The sequence below is a fragment of the Triturus cristatus genome, chromosome 4_1, assembly GCF_964204655.1.
Source record: "Triturus cristatus chromosome 4_1, aTriCri1.1, whole genome shotgun sequence".
Lineage (NCBI taxonomy): Eukaryota > Metazoa > Chordata > Amphibia > Caudata > Salamandridae > Triturus > Triturus cristatus.
This window is the reverse complement of record NC_140585.1, coordinates 1,276,930,579-1,276,954,470: the sequence shown is the minus strand read 5'-3', so window position 1 is coordinate 1,276,954,470 and position 23,892 is coordinate 1,276,930,579. Positions and strand designations below refer to the sequence as shown.

Sequence of the window (23,892 nt, the reverse complement as noted above, 5' to 3'; positions counted from 1 at the left end):
TCGAATTTGCTTAAAATGAACCGTTTTCCCACTCCTTTTTCACAATTTTCCCAGTGGAAACCCCCCTCCCGAACCCATCTTATAGTGGCCGGGCTCACTTGCTATGCTCGCTCGCCACAGGCACTCATCCTGAACGTTTACTCCTCACCACTTTCAAATGTCTCCTCACCACTTTCAAATGACACCAGCCACCACTGTATATACGTTTTAGTCTAAGTAAAAGTAGGCACTCTGTAGTTGTGTAAGTCAAGATGTTGTTTAGCGTATCCAAGGCCAGCTTTAAGTCAGGATCCATCTAAATATGCTTAGTTTGAGTGCTTGCATTTTAACAAAGGTTCTTGCCCCTTTGATGCTGTGGTGCGGAGATGAGGCATGATAACACTTTACCAAGAAACTGACGCTTGCTGTACTTTATAAATGTCAAGTCTGCCAGCTTGAATAAATGTGATTTAGTGCATTGGTATGATGATGTTTCTGTGAATCCCACTGACCGCAAAAATTAGGACAACTTTAAAAATGTTAATGCAACAACACCTGGAACCCATATGCAAAAATGAGATGTTTAGGCAGCGCACTTGAATGTAAACTGGCCATTGCTCCTCAGACTGCTAAGTTGGTAGTCAAGACCCCAGCACTTGTTTCATATTGTGTGGTCTTGTTAAGCCATTTCACCCCACTGGACACTAGTATGGCACTGGCTATGGTGATATAGAACTATCCAAATTACTCCCTCGCCTTATCCTGGCCTTCTCACTTACTCCATACAACCGCCCAGGAGTGCAGATGCCTTGCCAGCTCGCTCGCCAAATTATGTACACCCCTCCACTGGCGACAACCCACCCTCTCCCCACACAAAGAATGTCTACTTTAACTATATTGTGTGGGGGGCTACATGAAAATCACTTTCAAACTGAATGATCAGTCACACATTTTGAAGCCATATGGTGCCCTTTCATGGCGGATGCCACAGCATCGCTTGACCGAACACCTTGCCAAGCGGAGGAGTAGCTGCACCATTCTAGGAGATTGGGTGAAAGGCCATATGGACCGGGAGGAGACAGGCTGACTCCATGGCAGTTAGTGCACCGATGCTGGCACTGGTGTACCCCCGCCCTCATCTTCCCCTCTCCCCTAACTTCTCCACCATCTCCCTCCCACCCCCTCCCCCTGCCCCACAATGACATTTTAGTCCACCAAGAGGGTTCAACTGTTGAAGAGAGGTTCGATCGTCAGCTACCCACCGGACCAGGCCCCAGGTTTTTTTTTTAGATTTTTGCAGATATATTGTGGTATTAGTGTCTCTGAAGGTGAATCCTTGTACTGCATCTTCCTGAACCTTGCTTTTTCTTATGCTTCTCTCAACACACGCTCCTCGGTGTCTCTCTGATTCTTTTGGTGGCACCCTATTTGTTGGGGTTCTGTCCGAGTGTTCTGTTCGGGTTCTCTGCACGGAACCTGGAATGAAGGTTCCGTGCAGGGAATGTAGAACGGTCGGGGTTGGCAGTTGCTGCCGGGGGATCTGTATGTCTGGACTGCAATAAAGAAGCTCTGCCACACGTACCTGGTATCTTCCTTTCATTGGCGACGGGCTGGTCCAGCGTCCAGTCCCCCTTCACGTGTTCCGTGATTCTGCCATTTTTTCTGCCTGCACTGCCGTCGATACGGCAAACACGAAGAAATCGAACTTTATCGAGCTCCAGGGTTGGCGGATCTGGAATCTTTCTCCGCTGCTCTTCCTGCCAACGACGATCCTCAGCGGTGAGATGTATTTTTGGTTTTTCCTCTCTTTCTGGTGATTTGTTCGGCGTGTAGATTGGCGCGCGGCGTCAGCGCGAGCGTCACCCTGTGACGTTCCTTGCCTTGCTGTTTACAGTAACCTTGGCAACCTTTGCGCTTCCGTAGCATGCGCTTTGGTTAAAGGCGGTGCGAGGATTTCAGCGCTAATTTCTGTTGCTCTTTTAAAAGCGAAGTGTTACTTGTGAATATGGCAGATGCAATAATACAAAAGGAGTATATTTAACTGGCAATCCATAGCTCTGTGGAAATGTACAGTTATATACATATGAAAGCATTTTTAAGCAAAAGAAGACAATTTTGAAGTTCTATTAGTATTATTTTTTCGTTTTAAAAGACACTTTCAGTAACAGTGGAAAGATTCCAAAGTGGCATTTGCAGGATAGTGTTTATCTTAAGTGGCAGCAACTCACCCACGCAAGATTAACAATGGATAACATTGCTGCTCCACCTCCATTTCTACAGTTACCTGGTCCTCCTCCTATGCTATGGCAACAATGGAAGGCCACTTTTGAGGCTTATTTGGAAGCAATCGATGGTGATACTTTCACATCTAAGAAAAAGAAGGCCTTACTAATGTACAATGTAGGTGCTGAGGCCAGGTCAATTTTGCAAACTCTACCCCTGGAGTCGGTGTGGACGTGCACCAGCGGAGGTGAAGATGGTGATGCACTAATTGTTGATGACTATGCTTCGTTAGTAAAAACTCTTGATAAAAGGGTTAATCCTAAGCGCAACGTAGTTCTGGAACGGCACAAATTTTTACAGCGTGCACAGATGCCTGGTGAATCTATTGATGACTTTGTTGCTGCTCTCAGAATTTTGGCTCTCAAGTGTAATTATAGAGAATTTCGTGATGAAATAATTCGCGATCAGCTTATTGAACGCACATGTGACAAGAAAGTTCAACAGAAACTTCTATCCTCTGATGATCCTGACCTTGAGACTGCTCTTATCTTGGCAAAGAGTGTTGAACATTCTCAACTCTGTATGAAAGAGTTAAATACACCTGTATCGACATCTGAAACTACATCTGCATCTGAGGTCAAGCTGGTTACCACAAAAGCTCCTGTTAAATTAGTCAGGGGTACTAACATCAATGCTTCCCGGACACCATCTGTGCCTAATTCCCCGAAAACAAAATTTGAGCAACACCCTTCGTGTTATCGTTGTGGTAGCACCTCTCATCTGGGAAACTTCAAGTTTTGTTATGCCATAAATCAGACTTGCTTCAAGTGTGGGAAGAAGGGACACTTAGCGCGTATGTGCAAAGCAACTTTACCACATAGAGTACCTCCTCGTACTGTGAGGGCCATAGAAGAGGACTGCGTGTATGAAGATGATGAATGTTACGAACTATTAATGTTATCTTCGTCATCTATACAAGAAGAGGGGGTTGTAGAAATAGCTTCTATCGGAGAGGGTCAAAGAAGGAAAAGTCCTTTGTGTACTATAAATGTGAATGGGAACGGCATGAGGTTTCTTGCCGATTCCGGTTTCCCTTTTACTCTCATTAATGTCAAGGATTTTAAAGGTTTGGGCAATATCCCAGTAGTCCACTCCAGTATAAGAATTTTTGCTTATGGTGGTAAAAGAGTGAAGGTGATAGGCAAATTCAAGGGGAACTTAGAATTCAAGGGTGATTGCATTTCCGTACTGTATTTATAGTGGAGGAAGGTGCGAATTTGCTAGGATGGCATGAACAAGGTGAACTTGGAATCATCCTTGATCCGAATCATGCTGACATGGTTCTATCCAAACGGGAAGCTAGACAATATTATGCTAGTCTTTCGGATGTTGCTCCGGTGCATACTATCACGACTGATGTGTGCGTCGAGAATGATTGGATAAAAAGTTACCCTGAGGTTTTTAGTGGAAAGTTAGGCAAACTTAAAGGATTTCAACACCGCATTGTTCTCAAAGAAGGTGCAAGGGCTGTGGCGCACAAGGTACGGAAAGTACCACTCAGTATGCGTAGTGAATTGAGACATGAGTTAGAACGGTTATGCGCATTGGGGGTGATTGAAGCTATTGAAGGGTCTGAGTGGTTGTCACCCATTGTTTTAGCGCGCAAGGCCGATAAGTCTCTTAGGATGTGTGTGGACTTGCGCGATCTGAATGCGTGCATCTGGGTGGATCGCCAACCTCTACCCAACATTAATGAGATGTGGCATAATGGCAAGGTCTGGAATAAGTCTGCTGTTTCTGTTGTACCTAAGCCCAAAGTGGAGTTTGTGAGAAGCAGATTTGGTGTCGATACTCAGGGTACAATTCTACCTCCCAGCATGGATACGCCCAGGGGTCGCACTTCGGGAAGCAACCTTGCTTCTCAACAGGGTCCTTTGAGAACTAAGTTTCTCCCTGCCAGAGCCAGGTCATCTCCCGTTAAATTACAGGACTATGTTAGATTTTGACTTCCTGTATTTTGTGATTAATGCATTTTCATGTGGGTTGTAATTGTTTTTATGTAATTAGGGGTGTGTGTTTTTTTTTGTGAAGGAAGGGGGGTGTGTTGGGGTTCTGTCCGAGTGTTCTGTTCGGGTTCTCTGCACGGAACCTGGAATGAAGGTTCCGTGCAGGGAATGTAGAACGGTCGGGGTTGGCAGTTGCTGCCGGGGGATCTGCATGTCTGGACTGCAATAAAGAAGCTCTGCCACACGTACCTGGTATCTTCCTTTCACTATTGTCAAATTTTCAGTAAATAGATATTGCAAGAAAATAGCTATAAGCTAGGATATGGCCATCTGGCAGGGCCAAACGTATCATGTGGCAGCCCTTGCTAGTTGGTAATATTCAAAACGTTATTCATGATCGATTTTGCGTTAATACAGAAAAACATGTTTAAAATAACAAAACCTTTGAGATCAACCAGTTGTTCATTTTTAGATTTCTTAATTCAAATAAACTTTTCTTTAAATTTATCTTCCAGTCCCTCTGTCTCCGTTGAGAAGCCGCCCTCACCACGTTCTGGAAGATTACAGCGCCGTGCGGCTGTCCACATGTAAGAAGATATTACTAAGGCTTGTTCTGCATAAGGTTTTAATTGTACAAATATTGAGGATTTTTCATTAATGAAAACATGTATTTGTAGACACAGTTACACCACCTCCACTGTCGCTGATCCTCTAAACTAAGTCACTTCTGGCCTGATTTTGCTGCGTGAGAATGTAATGACCCCCTTTATTTATCCAGTTGTCTCGGGCACTTGTTGGAGCCCCATGAATTATCAGCATTAATAGTGCGTAGAGTAGATTTTAACTATACACTGCAATTTGGGAACCTTTTGACACAACTTAACTTCCGTACAGTACCGAGGCAGCTAAAAATGGGTGCACTTAAGTAGCGTGCCGTGGAGAAGAGCAAGGAAGAGAAAAGGCGCGAGGAAGTTATATCCAGGCTGCAGTTCGCATTTCTGTATCAACGGGTGGTACTGGACTATTTTCTTTTCATCACAGGGAACAACTTCTTCAGATTTGTAAAGCACATTGTTCACAGAAGAGGACACTGTGCAGAACGGCGCCACACTAATTACGATTGCTGTTGTAGAACTGCAAACAAAACAAGCATTTGCAATGCATTAGGTCTCGTATTTGTGATATTTTGTGCTATTAGCATTGTAAATGACAATGCCTTTTATTTATATGTTTAAAAAACATACAATAATAAAAGGCATTGTCATTTACAATACCAATAGGTCAAAGTTTCGCAAATGCGAGACCTATTGCATTGCAAATGCAATAGGTCTCGCATTTGTGAGAGTTTAAGCTGTTGGCATTGTAATTGAGAATGCCTTTTGTTTATTTGTTTTGCTAATTAACACATAAATAGAAGGCATTCTCATTTACAATGCCAATAGCTCAAACTTTTGTAAATGTGACACCTATTTAAAGAAGCGGCCGCCATTTTCCTGGGCTGCTCGGAAAGAGAAAACATGCATGGTGCGCTGAATGTTGCAGGAAAGCATGTCGTGCCTGCAGTAGGAGAAACAAATGAAAGAAAATAGTGCTTACAGACTAAAAAAGAGGTACCATGTAACAACCGAAGTAAAATGGCCAGTCCTCATGGGAGGAGGTTACAAATGAAGACAAGGCGGTACTAAGGAGGGACTACCAAACCTATTAACAAATCAGAAGCCAACATTTACAAAGTGCAATGACAAAAGCCAATGACAACTATGGGCAGAGAGTGGGTGGGGGTAACCACACTATTTTTCAGCAGCAAATGTTACCCGAACAGGATTCTTTTTTTTTGTTTTAGTTAGTAAGTAACACTTTAATATATTTGATTTACACATGGGCCCTGGGGTATTTTCCTTGTTAATAATTCTGCACAGTCTCTTCGACAAATGCTATGTCTTACCTACAACTTGTTTTTTCTGGCATTCTTGTCAAATAATTTCTTAATCTACAAAGTAAATGCCTTAAGCCAAAGGAGTGAAATTGTGGAAAGAATACACAGCAAATGACTTAACTAAATAAAGCGTCCTGTGAATCTCCAGATTGAATTGTGAGTGGACCATAGTGCATTAAACTAAAGCAATGCCATCATCTCACCATCACAACAAATGGTCAATTCACACCTACTTGTGAACAGAGTTGCTCCGGGCAAGTAAACTGAGCTGGCTTTAAAGTCCCTTGTATTTTGCTTCTGATGCTTCAGGCAGGTCATATAAGGGTTAACAAAGGTGAAAGGTCACATAATCTTGGCCAGTACCAGGAGTACCTTAATGCGTAAAATCTGCACATGCTGACTTTTTATCCGGTTTCTCCTGCAGCGCTGTGCTGCCCTCTGCAGCTATCTTTGTGATTTATAAATACATCTAAAACATCCCTGTAATTAAAAAATGAAATGCTATGTGGCTGCCTGAGGTAGCTCCGTAGTACAGCAGCATAACAGTGGCTATACTTCTCACGGTGGGAGCTGTCCTTATGGAGAAAGAGGGGTCGAGCACTTGGTCTGCACATCACAGGAGGGGGCAGGGAACTGGACTGTCCATTGACAGGAACAGCAGCGTATGTTGGTACCCAACAGACAGGAGGTGGCACCGGAGGAAGGGCCGATTGCAGGCAGGGCGCACACTATGTCTGGATGCACTAAGGAAGGAGAGGGGGACGGGGTGTCTGGCTCTCACCAGCAGGAGGAGGCGAGGGAGGTTGCGGGTTCCTTCAATCCCAGTAGTCTGTCTCTTCAAATCTATGTCTCGGAAATGTGAGGGAGTGTTCAGCCCCATGTTTGGAAAGAGTGCTAGGAGCTCCTAGGGCCAGTCTTAAAGGGTTAGTGATGGTGCGCTGAAAATGAACAGCACTGACGAGGGACAGCGTAAGTCAAATCGCTGCCATTGCGACAAAGAAATAAAATTGAAAGCGTGCACGAAAATAAACACCAGAAGCACCTGCCATTGCCGAGAGTGTGGTGTGTGGTGCCCACCGCTGCCATTGCACTGAGGGAGGGCGAAAGTCAAATTTCTGCCATTGTTACAACTAAAAGTGAAAGCTTGCATGTAGTGCAGAAAATAAACACAAGAAGCCCCCCAAATGCCGCAAGTTGTGTGTGTGGCGCGGGACAGCGAAAGTCAAATTGCCGGCATTGCGACAAAGAAATAAAAGTGAAAGCTCACATGGCTCACAGAAAATAAACACCAAAAGCGCCCGCCATTGCTGAGAGTGTTGTATGTAGCGCGGGACAGCAAAAGTCAATAAAAGTAATGCACGTTGAAGGATCGGGCGAAAGTCAGAATTTAAAAAAAAGAGTTCTTAAACACAAGTGCTGATGAAGAAAAGTCCACAAAAGCGGACGAAAACTGTAGTTAGGCGGTGCTGCCTTCGGAACAAACGGAAGTGACGCATCGCATCTACAGCCAATAAAAAGCCCGATAAGAAAAGCTATGCCAACAAATGGCAAGCGGCAGGACAAATTACCCGGCAATAGGCAGAGTTTCACCCAACATATAGATTACTTGATGCCTCGGAGAGGCAGCACATGCGCTGCCTATGCGAGACATAAAAAATGGCATAGCCAATAGGTGTGGGTCTGTTTTCTTTTTTGTAATTGAAATTGCAGTAATTCGTGATTCTCTTTGTATGTGGTTGTACTGATTGGTGAGTGTGAGAAAGAGCCAGAAGGTGGATGGAAGGCTGAGCGTATTTATGGATGAAACCCACCCCAAGGGGCAGGCTTCCTCCAGGGCCGCCCAGCCGTACACACCTCCTGCCACGTCAGAAAAATACGCCAGACCCCCTCTTTAGTGTGTAGTTACAGCCGCAGTTTATTAGAACATTTTCTTGATGGTTCTTAAGTCTCACAAGGCATATCAATAGACAATAGTGGTAGTAATATTACCAGTTGTCCAGACAAAATCTATAGGTCAACTTCGAGTCAACCTATCTGTCCTGTCCACATTGAAAAGTGTGCCTCTGGAAAAGGTGAAGTGGCAGAATAGGTAACTGTTCTTCCTGACTCCCCTGATCTATGATGCTTGTAAGGCTCACATGAGTACGAGGTGCTACTGATATGATATGCATGAGCAGAAGTAAATGGCCTTTCATTGAAGAGCAAGGACTCTTCATGGTATGTGCATAGGGTTGCCTCCTGGCCGGTTGTTTAATGTTCCTGCTGATCCAAAAGTTTGGATAATTACATAAGGCTGGTATTTTCCCATTATCCGTACATACTTTAGACAGTAGATAGAGGAAGGAATACCTTCAAATTGTATATCACAGCTGCCTTCTTGATCCCCTGGCAGATAATTAAAGTAAACAAAGTCTATGTTAAAAATGAATTCAGTAGACAGTTAAGAGGAAATAATCCTCTGGTATACTGTAAAAAGAAATGGCTGAAGGGAGCCAATTCAAAGCAACCAATGATTGAAGGGGCTGACCTCATAGCATGTGGTTTATTTTCACTAAAAGAGCTGTTTGAAGCCAGACATTAAAAATGTAACAAACAGTAGGCCGTGATCCCATTAATAGGGTAAGGTGGAATATGGAAAATCAAGAGGGACATGGAACTTGAGTGAACAAGATCTTAATGGCAATCCTGAATGCAGGCAATAAACACCTTAAATCAAATGTTAGGGGGCGACATCCATGAATACAAAAGATAAAGGAGAAGAGGGTGGGGGAAATGCTGGATTGCCGGGTCATAGAAAACAAACTACAGGCATAAAACAAACTACAGACAGTGAGTCAGATAAGGCCAGAGAAAGTTCTAAAATTGTGGCCCAAGTCAGGGCTGTGGCAGTTCTACCAGAAGCATCCTCTGGACCACAAGTTCTTGAAGCACTGCCAGAAGAGTCCGGTCCAGAAAGGTCCTCCCTGTCCAGCTGGTGCTCTGAATGTGAGAGCTCATGCTTCATCCACCATCAAGAGCCCGAGCAATTATCTGGCATGGTGGAAGAACAGCCAGCAACTACGCTGCAAATGGTGGCAATGGTAAACATCAATAAAATAATAGATGCTATGGCCAATGCTGCATTGTTGTATGCAGACAAATTGAGGGTGCAAATGTCAATTTTTCTAACGTGCCAGCAATGATGATTTCTCTGATCAATGACCTGAAAAGTCAGCCATCACTCCAGATATCAAAAACGGGCTGACTCAACACCAATGCCACCAAAGCCAAGGAACACCAGAGTCCACAAACAATGATACCGCTCTGATAGCTGAGCCAAACTTAATGTACATGGATCTCTGCCCTGACGCTTACCCCCTGGACCAAAAAAACAATGGGGTATATTCTCAAGAATACATGATAACCATCACGAAAGTAACTTAACGCAACCTCCAACATCGCAGTCTATCGCGGGAAATTTATGCCGTGTTAACCAAGTATTCACAACATGACGGGACCATGCGATAGTCACCAGACAACGCGTCAAATGGCCGCGTTAAAAACAACGCCACACCGCAAAAATGTGAAACCCGAATGCAAAATAACTGCGATGAGGCCAAGCGCGATACAAAAAGCAGTGAAAAACAGCAGCAGGCCTGCAAATCCCACGCGTCTGGCGGGCAAATGCACTATAAAAGCAACAAAAACAACACACCAGAAACAACCCAAAGTGCGAAGCAACATGGATGCACCCTGGCCGAGCACAGAGGCCAACGCGAACCCCACAAGCCCCACAGACCACCAGCAAGGAACAACTGGGTCGGGGAAGGCCAAGGAGAAGAGGGAGAGGAAGACGGGGTGCAGTCCACAAGAAAACAATACCAGCGTCACGGAGGTCAAAGAACACTACCAGCAACTGACCCACAATCAGACCACCTTGAATGCAGCTGGAATTAAGAGGAGGCCAATGGAGGAAGACAAGAGGGGCTGGCATGACGTAAAAACCCAAACCAGGCCCAAAGCCGCTGCCAACAGGAAGGCAGCAACGGCGACAGGAGGTGGTAGACTTGCGCCACAGGAGGAGCTGGAGGAAATGGAAGCCACAGTCATCAGTGTGGAGACGGTGCAAAGTGCCGGAAGTACGGACACAGCAAAATAGGACCTGACACAACATGAACAGGGTGAGCAACGACCAGGGACTGGGAGGACGGGGGGAGATGGGCACAATGGCACAAATTGCACAACTATGTGTAGCACATGTCCTCCATCCCTGTGACACACTGCAGCACACACACATAGTAATCTCAGCACATCCCATGACAATGTGGCGCAAAGTGCAACACCGGCACTGCAGAACAGAGGACACAACTGGGTACGCCCATGCGCAGAAACAGGCAAATCACATTTAACAGAGCAGGGAAGTGTGAGATGCATATGTACGGGTACAACCTCACATCAGTCATGTAGGCCAAATGTCCACTGTCCCCCCTCTAATTGCCAGCACCGCCCAAACAGGCACAATGTACATTGTCACACAGTCTGCATGTCTACAAGGACAATGAGCAAACATAAATGTCAACACAATGTCAACATGCATCTCCCCTTCACATTGCAGAGGGACAAACAACACCTTCAGCAGGTCAGACCAGACAACCCATCAGTGATGCCTGAGACGACCACCACTACTGCGACACCAACGCCCAACAACAGCCCATGGACATTCCACGCAACCCACCACCAGGACCAGGGCACACAAGCTACATAGAGGAGACCCCAGCCCCTGCACAGACCACACAGCATGAAGCACCCACAACCACGACTGGCTCAAAACACCTCACCTACCCACACATGGCACCCCAATGCCAGGTGTCACAACGCCAAAAGGAATTGCCCAAACAGGTCTGGGTATGGTCAGAACCCATGGAACGCGAACTAGAACACATACGTGGGTGTCCATTACCCTTCAGGGACCACCTACACCCCACAAATGAGACCCACACTGCCATAGAGACACACGCAGATGCACATTCCCAGTACAGAACCACACCCAGGGGCACGCACATATCAGTCACACACCCACGTTGGCTCTGCGTATGACGGCCCAGTCCACTCCCCTTACGAATTGAGTGGGTGACGACAATGCGACATGTCCAAGCTCTAACCTGCTGCCTGTGGTGACGTGTCCGCTGTACACAGCACAATGTAATGTTGCAGGGTCCATTTCCCGCATGCATACAACAAGACCACAGGGACACACACAGATATTATGCTGAACTGGCTACGGGCACATGCGCCCGGCCCATTTATTGGCAGGGCCACATGTACAGTGACGCCTGTGCTGGATGTGTGTGGGGTGAGTGTAAGCCAGCCTGCACGGAGTGCTTGGTGCTGGCAACAACTTGAACAGTGGACACCATTGCAATAGAAACAGAAAACACATGCAGTACTAAGTCAACTACTGAGCAACAAGGAGGGAGTTGGAGCAAGTCCAGAGGTCACACAATGATCAAACAGAAGTGTCCGTGAGTTGCAGTGTGCTGAGTTCGGGGCACCAGAGCTGAGCGTGCTCATTTGAAGAAAATGTCTAGAAGGTGTCCCTTTGGGATATTCCTGATGCAGCTGCAGTGGGGGGGGGGGGTGTCGCAACTGCATCATCTTCCTCATCGTCATCCCAGGTCTCCCACGCTGCCTGAAGTGACATTGCTGCGTGAACTCCCCACATCACATGACCAAAACAGTAATGGACGATGATTTGTGGTGCACCTACTCTGTGGCACCTGAGTGCTGAGGAGGGGATCAGAAAAAAGATGGCATCCACGCCAGGTGTGAGCAACTCCATTAGTCTCCCAGTACAACTGTTTCGACACTGGCAGTTGGCATTTGGAGGTGGTCCTGGCAGTGGTGGCGTGTGCCTCCTGCGGTGATGTGACGTCTGGGCCGGTCAGGACTAAATTTGATGTGTGAGCCCTGGTGGGCCACAGATGAGGCCGGAGGCAGCGGACAGCGCAGGGCCACATGCACATGGCGTCGATGACCCCAAGACCACCATCACAGAGGGCATCCAATATTCATTCAGACAGGGTCCCTTACTTGAGCTGCACAGAGTTAGTGGCCCCGGATGCACAGCGGCCGGCACAGGCACACTGCCACGGGACGGTGACTTGTGGTGCAGTCAGATGGGCCACGCGAGCTGAGCGGGTCCACATCTGTGTCCGAGGTGTATGTGGCATAGGGTTGCGGGGGACAGTGGAAGGTGTCTTCCAGGGCATGATGCAGAGGGTGGAAGCTGTCTGGAAGCAGCAAATGAAGGAGTGGAATGCCACGGCATCGTTTTCGACACAAAGTCAGTATCATGATGGCGACGACAACTCCAAGTCCTAGGACTTAGTCGCCACCAAAGTCCAACCAGAAAGTGGCCATGGGTCTCAGGGAACAGACTTAGTGGCACCGTGACTGAAAGGGGATGCAGTCTGCGTTGAGGCTGGTACAATGACATCAAGTCAATGTATATAAATCAAGACAGAATTCAAATTGTGTGTGACCTACTCGCCCGCAGCGTAGGCCGGAGGCAGCGGTCAGCAAGGGCCCACAGCCACGTGTCATTGTCTTGCGATGCACAGAGTTAGTGACACCAGGGCAGTTGTCGGTAGTGTTTGATCACCTCCGTAACGATGATCCTTTTTTTCCTCCTGACTGAACCGCGTCTTCCTCTTACGCCTCTACTTGCATGCAATGATTCTTACTCTGCCTTTGAATAATCGATGTTCAGTTCTAATTCTGTTACTTACTCGAGGGCAGCGCAGGCCGGGAGCAGTAGTCCACGTGGGCTCACAGCCAACTGTCATTGGAATGCTATGCACATGGTTGCTGCCACCTGATCCAAGGGAGTACAGTGAGATAAAATCAGCCATAAAGTGTGTACTCTGCCATTGCATGATCAGGACTCAGTTTCAAATGTGTGACCTACTTGTCCGTAGTGTAGGCCGACGGCAGTAGTCAGCAGGGGACAAGAGACAGGTGTCGTAGGAATGCCATGCAAAGAGTTGGTGGCACCACTTCAAAGGGAGTACACAGATATTAACTCTGCAAGTAACATATGTACTCTGCCATCGTGTAATCAAGACTCTGTCCCAAATGTATGACCTACTTGACCGCAGTGAAGGCCGGAGGCAGCAGTAGAGTACGTAAACGAGAAAGGAGTCAAGCGTGCCTGTGTCATGGAGGCCATGATGGTCTGTGGAGGCTGCCAAGTTCGCAGGCCTCGGGCTTGGAGCTTGCGCCGGCAAGTGGTGAGCCCTCCTTGACACATGCCGGTGTCAGCAGGTGATCAGTGCGGCCTGGCTGCGCAGGGGCAGGCCTGACAGGTTCGGGGTACAGTGGACTGGGGTACGGTAGGCGCACAGGATCGTAGGCAACTCCACTCACGAGGACGGCATCTGCCTCGTGGTGGGGTGAGAGGCGTCGCCCTGTTAGAGACGTTGGGCATTCCAGAAGAGGACCACGCCCAGGGCTATGTGCTTTTTATTCACTCCCCTACGCTGACCTGGCGTACGCCGGCCCATTCCACTCCGCTCACGCATACGGCGGGGGGGACGCAACAGTCAACATTTCCACGGACTCCCCCACTGGCTGGGGTGACATGGTTTCGTCCATTGTCCACTACACTCCATACACCAGCGGTGTATGTCGCCATGGATATGAGTGTGTTCTGCATACTGCGGTCTGTCCAGCACATCTCCGCCACTTTCGGCATTGTGTGCTTTCCCAAACATCGTTCTCCTGCCTCCTTCAGACATGCCTGGTTCCCACCTCTCCCCACATTCTGCTATTGTGTGGCTGAGGTGCCATGCCGTTGATGGCTCATGTTCATGGCTTGCCCAGGTTACCATTGTAAGTTGTTCTGTCGTGTTTGGTGGGTCAGCATGTTGTTTTGCATGTTGTTTGTGATTTTGTGAGGTGTGCTTTGCCAGAGTTGTGATTTGCATGGTTGTGGAGTTGAGGTGTGTGGGGTGTTCATTTGGAACTTGCCAAAGGGCTGTGCATTTCCCTTGGTGCCATCCTGGGAACGCTGGTTGATGATGGACTGTCGGAGGATGAAGGAATCATACACACTGGCTGGGTATTTGGCGACGACGTTGGTGGAAATTCCACGTGTTCGGATGTTGCCTGCACATTGATGTGAGACGTGTGCTTTCTGTTGCGGTAATTGTGTGCTTGGTCATGAGGGGGCACAGGTATGACATGTGTGCTGTGGATTGCCCCCACCACGTGTGTGCATCCAGCTATGGCGTATGGTCTTTGGTTGGTCTCCAGCTGATCCTGCTCATTGTTTTGGACGTATAGGTACTGGGGTACCAGGCTGATGTCCAAGACAAGTGCGAGGGACTTGGATGTGGCTGGCTGTGAGACTTCTCCGACTCTGGCGGATGTTGGTTGGGGGGTGCCAGAGGCCAACATGTACAGCACAGCCAGCAACTTTGTGTGGGGTGGGATGTTGGTTGTCCGCTGTGTTGGTGCCGTCGGCCTGTTGGGCGATGATGGTCAGGAATGATGCGTAGGATGGTTGTCCTTTTGGGCCTGTAGTGGGCAATGACATTGTCAGGTGTTGGGTCTGTGAGGGTGGTGCATTTCCTGGGAGTCTGCTGTCTTTGTCTGCGCTGCCTCTGTGGTGGTCCGGGAGGGGGGCCTTTTGGGGTTGGGGTCCTGGGGGTGGTGGCGGTGGGTATTTTGGCCCTCTTGTGTGTCCGGCATGCATGTTCAGTGGCTCCATGGTATCTGTTGTTCTTCATGTGTGGCTCTGGGCTGGGCTCGCTTTTGTGGTGCAGGCTGTGGTCCGACTTTGCACCAGGTCTGAGCAGGTGTTAGTTTCCTGATGCTAACGTGTCCTATCGCATGTTTTGTGCTCTTATCGCCGATGTGGCTGGTTGTTGAGAATGTTGGGGTGTGGTGTTGTTGCGGTTTTTGGCACGGGAACGCCTACTCTGCATCTCATTAGCGATAGTTGCCGGGGTCATCTGTGGCGATGTTTTTTGAGGATGCTATTGCCGGAAAACTGGTGTTATCGGCTGTTAGCACCAGCTTGTGAATATGCAATGTATTTAACGCGATTTTGGATGTGCTAATGTGTCGTTAACTCGGCGATAGTTCCTTGAGAATATGTCCCAATTTGTGTACAACAGGCAGTGCCTAATCCAGAGCAGAGCACTACAAGAGGGTGCCAACTACAACCACAAAACAAAGTCACAATTAATGACCCAAATTCTCTGGATAATTTGAGAATTCCCTAGTCAAGGAAAAACAAGAAAATATTGAAACTACATAAAGGTATTAATAATGGATCAACCCTACTTTACTGGCTATGGTCAAAACAAGAAGAGGAGCAGGGAAAAACTGAACCACTCATCACAAAAGATAAAGAGGACTGTAAGTCTAGACAAGAGGTAGAGGCCAGTGATTTGGGGGCCCGAACCGAATCAAAAGGAGGCTCCTAAGCAAGTCATGGACATCATAGCTATATTAAATGAGGCTGAGACTCCAGAAAAAGACAGCACAGAGTGGCCACTGGAAAAGGACCCACCATTCCACCCAGTACAGCCAATTTATCCAAAGGAAAGGAGTTCCACAGCCCATTTCAGACCTCAGTAGGGTCACAAACAACGCCAGGTCCTGGAGACTGAAGAGAGTCATTGAACCATCACACGTCACAAACAGGACGATCTGTAAAACACATGGTGTTCCGACAGGCAAGACAGAGAACCAAGGGGACTGCAAACCCTTAAAAGCTCCAGCATTGATATCTGATATATCAAGCAATCTGGAAGCAATGACCAAAATTGGGTAAAAATTGGTGCCTCATTGAATTGTGCACAATAGCACACTGTTTGCGTGAATTTGGTCAGGACCGGCTCTACGAACAACCTACCCTCGTGTTCCGACTCGAGTTGAGCCCAATTTGGGTCATCGCTACATAAATCACAAATCAATACCAAAACCAAGGCATGTGTGATTGGGAGAAAATCAATGAACCCATGCATTAAAACGCCAATCACTAAGTAGATTAAGTTGATATTGGTCCTGATGAATAGCTGCTAGATCTTTATTATGACTACACAGAAGTTAGATACATGTTGATCTATAGCTATCTGAGATAACTAAAGTCTAATAGATAGCACCACATGTGTTTAATATAGGTAAGAGAACTTGTTAATTAAAGTTTTTCCTGAGCAGTACCTCTTTCCATATTTTGAACCTCACACCTTCACACCTCAACACCAATCTACTCCTTAAGCCCCCACACCCGCACTTCACCAAACTGCAGACAAGAAGATCACCGGCACTGAACCGCCATTGAGGGTGCCCGTCAGGCATTGCATCGCCGGCCCGCCGAGGAGCAAACACCCTGTGATGAAGCATGGCATCTATCCAGGTGTGTGAGGGCATTTGAATCTTGCGGGGTCACACCCACTGTGTACCCTACAGAATAGTCATAGACCCACATAAAGACATTCTTCTTTAGGAACTGCATACCAAACATACATTTACTGCTTTATACATACACATCGACTAAAGTGTGGGTGAAAAAAACAAGCTGATCCTGATTGCCCTCTTGCTGGATGAAGAAGAGTATATACAAGGAGTGTATGCCATCAGCGGAGGATGATCAGGTCCTTCATCGCAATCCCTAAGTACTGCGGTTGCACACATGGAGTATAAGCAGTGTCAACTAGATTACTTTTGCTTGCTACCTGAAGTTATGGATGGCCTCATGACTTCCAGGAACACCACAGAATAAATTTTTGTGTTGCGCTGGAACAAGTGTCCTCAGTGGTGCAAGTCAGAGGTATGTACCCATTTCGTACAAGCATTTCTGATTTTCTGTGCCTTACTCTGCCTTGGATACTGTAAGAGGTTATTTCATTGCACTATATGGCTGCATGTGTTTCTCTGACAAGACTTTTTTCAAATTAAAGTTTCCAGGAGTGATGCTTCGCTGAAATATTTGTTTTACTTGTTTATGACCATTCTGTTGGTTTCTCCTCAGTGGGAGCTAAATCTTGCGTTAGTGTCTCTTATACAATCCTCATTTGAGCAAATAAACAGTTGACCAGATCGAATTCTGACTCTGAAAACTCCTTATTGGAGGCTGTGATTACATACTGTAGAGTTAGGTGACTCCAGGGCATTTTGGACGAGTCACAAGTCACAGTTTTCGATCCAGATAAACTGGCTTTAGTAGCCCTTCTTTCCTACTGAAAGTGTTATCTGCCTTTCGCGTGGGCCATTCCATAACCCTTTCATCTTTCTTCTATCCTTTTCATTCAAATAAGAAGAAAATGCATAGACAGGGACCCAGGTGTGCAGTGCATTACTACCTCCATAATCCATGACAGGATAGACAGGATATTCAACTCTTTGTGGTCATCACTAATGGCAAAAGGGTCAAAGCAATGCACCATTTAACCTTAGGTTACACTTTATATTAAGATCTGCTCTGCCTTGACCTACAATGACTCTCCAGCTGGCATACATGCCCACTCTACCTTTGCCATGGCTGCTTCCACCTGCTCTCCTTGGTGGTATTCCAGTAGTTGACATTTCCCAATCAGCCACATGGTCATGCTTACATATTTTTGCATAATGTTTAGGCCTCGTAGGTCTAGCAGACAGTGATGGATCCTTGTTTCATGACTTCCTTGGTTCATCAGCACTGCTCAATCCCACCTCTCTGTAAAGTATTGCATCAAAAGATGAGGAATCTGTGGAAAGAAGTATCCTTCAGAAGGAGAAGTCGCTTACATTTGGGAATATATCCTGTGAATACTAAATATTCCAGTAGAATGCTGACTTCCCTCCCAACCCCTCCTGTGACTTAATACGATAATTAGTAAGGTCCCATGGTATTGAAATATATGCTATTTTTTTGCTGTCATTAATGCTTTTTGTTACTCTCTGCACACCTCAATGGGGCATGGAATAGGACCAGAAACTTACACCAGTGCACCAGTGGGCAATTTGTATACTCCAATGTCATCACATCTTTGGTAGGCAGAGTGGTGGCTGAGGCCACAAGGGCCATCTAGTGATGCTGGAGGGATATTGTTGGGAAGTGGAGGAAATTCATAAGGTGAAGAATGTATACTATCTACCAGAAACATTGTTATGGAAGGTAACTTTTTCATGAAGCCATCTGGTTTTTCGCAAATGAATACTTTACCAGGGAATTTGCCAGTATTCTTCCAATTCCGTGCTGTAAGATTTTATTCAGTAAGATCCTGTACTCATCAAACTGAAACAATATTATGCACATTAAACACAGTCAGTGTATGCAAATCCTTCAGAAACAAGGCAAGAAAATAATCAGAAATGTAAGACAAAATGTGTGTAAGACTCTTTCCTTTGCAACTATAATAGTGATATAGTTATTATAGTTAACGGGTCATAAGATTAATCAAGGACAACTTTCTTCCAGTCTGCGATTGATTGGCATCATGAGAATCTAGAGGTCAAGAAAGTTCGAAGGAAAAAAGTCGGCCCCATTTGTCAATCAAGCCATAAATATAGAGAACATTCCCTTTTTTGATATGGTTATCATAATGTGCAACAGTGTCATGATCAGAGTAATCCATTATTAGCCGTGCATAGGTTTTGTAGTAAGATATACTATCCCCTAATATTTTCCATCACTAAGATGTAGTTAAATCAATAGGGTATTCATCATGAGAAGATACAAGTACTATATCTTGTGGGCTTTTGCTCCATCCAATAAACTAGATGTCCTACATTTTCTGCTTGTCCACAGTTGCAACAAATCGTGTAAATTTTATGATGACCATCAACTACGTACCTGCTTCTCCTTTAGTTTCACTGCATGTAAATGTAGCCTATGAGAATATCCTGAAAATCTGGGCCCATTATTGGACATGCCGGCTATAAATGTTTGAACTCTAATGCACTAATTACGAGAAGCCTAAGATTCTCGGTGCATGCAAGACAGTCTTGCATGCATCATTAAAAACTGCTTACATATAGCTGTTCACACAGTTACAAGATGTTAATTACATTTATAAAATAATTTGCTGAAAATATTGTTCACAATTTATTGCATGTCATTTCCAAATGCGATGTATACCAAATCTTTAAATTTCATGTGTGATATTTTTCGCATGAAGCAAATAAAACTAAATTCTGAATAAAGTGGTGCATACTTCATACTTTATTCTTTTACTTTATTGACTTTTCATATATAATCATTAAAGCAAAGATCAAAAAATGTACAGCCATCATATTATAAAAATGTCAGACTAACCCAGACAAATCCATACTAGGAGTAAAAGAGCATTCATTAGGTATGATGTACAGCAGATTTTCTTTTTTTAAAACACCCAAAAGAGTTACAAACTCTGGAGTTGCTCAACATCTTTAGGAAATAAAGTTCTGGTATTAATTTATAAAACCCATACATTTGTAGAACAGGAATTAAAAAACAAGTAAATGGATTATAAAATTTACAAAAAAATACAAAGTGCAACAATGTCTGCATAGGGTATTTGTCGCAAGAGACTACAGTTATAGTAGTTGAATTAAATTGTCCATGGGAAAACTGAGGTAGCTTCTAAAGTTAAATCTTGTTAGCAGAGATCCCTCCCATGGTTTGCTAACCAAAAACAAATATAGCTCCATCTCTGGTGTGGTTTGAATAATAATGTAATGTTGTGTTCTGAATGCCTTCAGAATTTTGTCCCAAAACTATCACAAGTAGTCACCTGGTGGTCATTTGTGTACACTTTTAAATGTAAAGATTAATTACACGTAACTAATACACATGGTGGTATTAAAGAAAAAAATCCCTTTTTTCATACCTTACAATCCAAGACATCATGGAAAGATTAACAACAAACACTTCTTTACATTTTCAAGAATGAACTCAAATTATTCAATGATGTTCAATATTGATTTTTTAGCAGCAGACTCTCCCAGAGTTGCATAGTGCTGTTTATGTTGATCATCTTAGTCTTCTCTCTGGAGATGTTTGAGGGTATAAAGAGGTGCTTGAAGTAGATGGGGCCGTTGAAGTGTTGCTTTCCCTAGAAGCAAATAGTATCATTTGTGGCATTTCTTATTGTTACAGCAGTTTTCCAAGGATATTTAGGGCTGACACAGTAGATGCGGGTCTTTCCACCATCTGACGACTGATAGTGAGCAATGATGTCTGTCATGCATTTCATGGAACAGGTATTAGACCATAGGTAATGTCTTTGTTCAGTAAGTAACTGCTTCATGTGCTGCAGTTGTACCTTTTAGGGTATCTCCGATCTGAGGAAATGCAGAATGTGTCTCAACCTGCTTTTTAAATGAATCGAGTAACTGTTCTTGTCCTTGTTCTTTTTTTTGTCATGAGTCCACTTAGATCTTCTTCAATTCCCCTGACGTTATTGTTTCTCGATGTTCATCTTCGAACATGTCTAATGCCTCCTCTTCACTACATGGTTAACTCCTTTCCAAATTAGTTGGTGGCATTGATATCTGTCAATACCTCCATGGATTCTAAGTGTTATTTGATCATTTCTTCAGGTGGAATGAATTCCTCCTCTCCTTTACTTATTTTCAATAATCATATGGTGTAAGTCAACACTGAGCTACTACTGGTGCAAACAGGAATGTCATTCTTCAGTTTCATCATCTACATAAGAAGGCACTATTTTGTACCACAAAAGGTTCATGTTATAAGGGCGAATCTATTGTGATGCATATCACATTAAGACTAACATTATGAGTGACATGTAAATTGTGATCCATTGTCAAACACTTGCTTGCAGATAGATCGTAAGTAAAAGTTGTGCAATGTGTATTGCTATTATTTGGGGGAGAGGGGGGTCAGAATTGGGTGGTACTTAATGCACCAGATGAATTCCAATCAGAATGGGGTCATATTTTATGAAGTGCTATAAGTAACACTGCAATTATCAGGCCAGTCGTAATGAGGGCTCTTGTACATAATTACCCTCAGTTTAAGTTGTCTAGTAATAGTTGTGTAATTTGTTGCACCAGATCAAATATGACTGACAATAATTAAATAATTTTTTTGAGGTAATATAAAGAACTTGTTTAAACAAACCTAAGTGGAATCTGGATAAAATACTCTCAGCAAACTTCAAAGGGAATTTAGGTGCCTAAGGACTGATGTACGTTTAGAAATGCACTCATAATTTTCGTAGGGTCAATCATTAACATTACCTGCAATATCTTTCTAGGCTCCACTCTCTAACTCACCAATAAAGCCTTCTGTCTCTGATATTTTCATTGTGGAAATGTTATAGAGGGTATTGAATTGGGGGCGCTCACCATTTGCCATGGTGTTCTTCTTCCATGACACAATTTCACATATCCATCTCTTATGGTTCTGGAAATGTTTTTATACATCCTCCACCTCTTGCGGAAATGATGGAACTCTGTTGATTTGCTTAATGATTACTTTTCAAGTATTTCTTTTTTGATGAAAGATCCTTATTGTTTGCAATGCTCATATCGCTCTGTGGCTCATCAGTGGCTACTTCCTGTAAATATGTGCATGCACTTAAGCTAGCACATGCGGTATTTCTAACATGTGGTAAATATGGTACACAGTAAATAATGAATATTCAGGAGTGATATCTACTAGGTATGATTGCTGCGCTGCATCCATAAATAACGGTATTACAGGGTGTGCTAAAAAGTCATAATGATGCAAAATGTACTCTGCAGTATTGTTAATTAAGGGGATATTTCTCAGACATTTAACACATGACCCATTGGAAGGACCTAAATAGCCTTTCTTAGAACAGCAATTTAGCTAGGGGATGGCCGAGTGTTTGCTACATTGTTCTTGGATAAAGGCTTGTCTTCCAGTATGACATACATGTTTGCTTTAAAAATGCTAAACAAAGCAGATTAATAAAAGTTGTACATGGCTCAGTAACTTAACTACCGACCATACAATGTTTACAAATCTACATATATTTCTTCTTCATAAATTTAATTTGTGGTTGACATTTTTGCAGGTTCTGAACAGTCCCTTACGATGAGGAGTGCCGCCACTACGTGGGCATACATTCTTCAAATGAAGGTCATTGACAACCAGAAGAAGCTCTGCCAGCTTTCTCGAGACCTGGAATCCTCATGACACTTTAATAATTTCATAGCCATTCTGAACAACAAAGTTTATTGTAAGCACAGTACTGTGAGGTGACCCAAGAACCAACAAGAAAGTGTCAGTTAGGCCAATGCAGTGGCCTAGAGAAAGGACTCCATCACCACTTGACGTCACGCCTTTCACACACAGCTGTTGGACAGAGAATCTTTGCAGCTGCTGATGAGAAAGGGGCCGAAAACAATGTTTTGCTCAATTGTTGACCTAACTTTTGTTCAACAATTCGCAATCGACAATGTGGATTGGCTTTAAGGACAACATTGCCATCCACCTCGAATTCTCAAGTCTTTTGTTACAGAAGAAGGGCTATCCTTGCAGTTTCTTGGTTGTGGAAAACTTGTGGGTTTGGTTCAGTGAGAAAGAATACACTTTGGAATAAGTGCCCTGGAAAAGCTAAGCTTTGGAACACTGCTTGCTGAGTAGCTGAGCATGCTCTGCATGTCAGTGAAAGTAGTGGGGAAGGAAAAAGGTTGGTTTACATGAAGGGGCATCTAAAAAATACAGTATTTGTGCAGATTACTTACAGATTTCGGTATGCTTACATGAATCTTTGAAATATCATACCTTGAGGTGTGAGTGTACATTATTGTAGCAATGCCAGCCAGCTTGGCAATTAGATGCTGTTTTGTTACATTTCAAACTTATGTATAAAGAAAAATGTAAAATCTATAATATATTTTTAAGTGCTGGATAGACTAAAAGGATCATGCTTTTACTTAAATATGATGACATTGTATCTTTCACATGTCTCTGGAGTTTCTTCATTCAGAGAAGTTTGGATTCTTAGATTTGGTACACCTGGTTGTGTCTATTGTAATTGTCAGTTTGTGTGTCTCAAAAAATACTCAATGTTAAGGGATGTCATGGTTAAATTATAGACCCTCTAAAAATCAGCTAGTCATTTTCCTGAATTCCCCCCAAACCACCTTCTCATAAGGCTCCCTTTAGATAGTGTTTGAAAGGGTTTGGGTCCATTAGTTCTAGACCTTCTCCTGAGACAAAATCTGATGGTTCTTTTTAGCAGCATGACAGTGTAAAGGGGAAATAAATCATTAATACACAGCTAATTAGTCAATAACTTTCCTTGATACATAATAATTCACGGACAAATATATAAGGTAAGTTGGGTTATTACAAAGCCAAAAATAGCTGTACATAGAGACACCTCAACACAAGGGTATAGAGATACGAAGGAATTAGCATGAGGCCAAATGTACGCATCCAATTTAAACGATGCAGCAATGACAAAACTATTAATTCAAGAAGTAGGATACAGAGAATCAGGAAGCATGAGTCCAAATTCCCCCGCATCGCGAGTTGATGAGTGAAAAGCATTACATCTAACCCTACCCTATTGCTAAGGTGAAATCCCTACATAAGCATTTTCAATGAAAAGTGAAGGTGTCAGTACGTGAAGTCTTCCTAAGAAGTCTCTGCACCATTGAAATGATTAGAGTAGCATAAAGCTACTACCGTAAAAGAAAGAACTCGTTCTGAGATACTCTCCCTTCGAAAAGCAGGAAAGAAGTGGGCACTTTCCCTAATTCCACAAATCAGTTACCCACAAGTAGCTTTCCCATAAT

At 44.4% G+C, this 23,892-nt stretch overlaps 1 protein-coding gene across 1 annotated transcript in view; it reads left to right on the top strand.

The window, feature by feature from the left end:
* Positions 1-23,049, top strand: part of RAPGEF3 (Rap guanine nucleotide exchange factor 3) — an 870,850-nt gene extending 847,801 nt beyond the window's left edge. Inside the window, exons 27-28 of the mRNA XM_085654789.1 lie at positions 4,724-4,795; positions 22,161-23,049. Of these exons, the coding sequence (XP_085510915.1) occupies positions 4,724-4,795; positions 22,161-22,282 (194 nt within the window). The 3' untranslated portion in view covers positions 22,283-23,049. The remainder of the gene's footprint in view (positions 1-4,723; positions 4,796-22,160) is intronic.
* Positions 23,050-23,892: the final 843 nt, after the last annotated feature.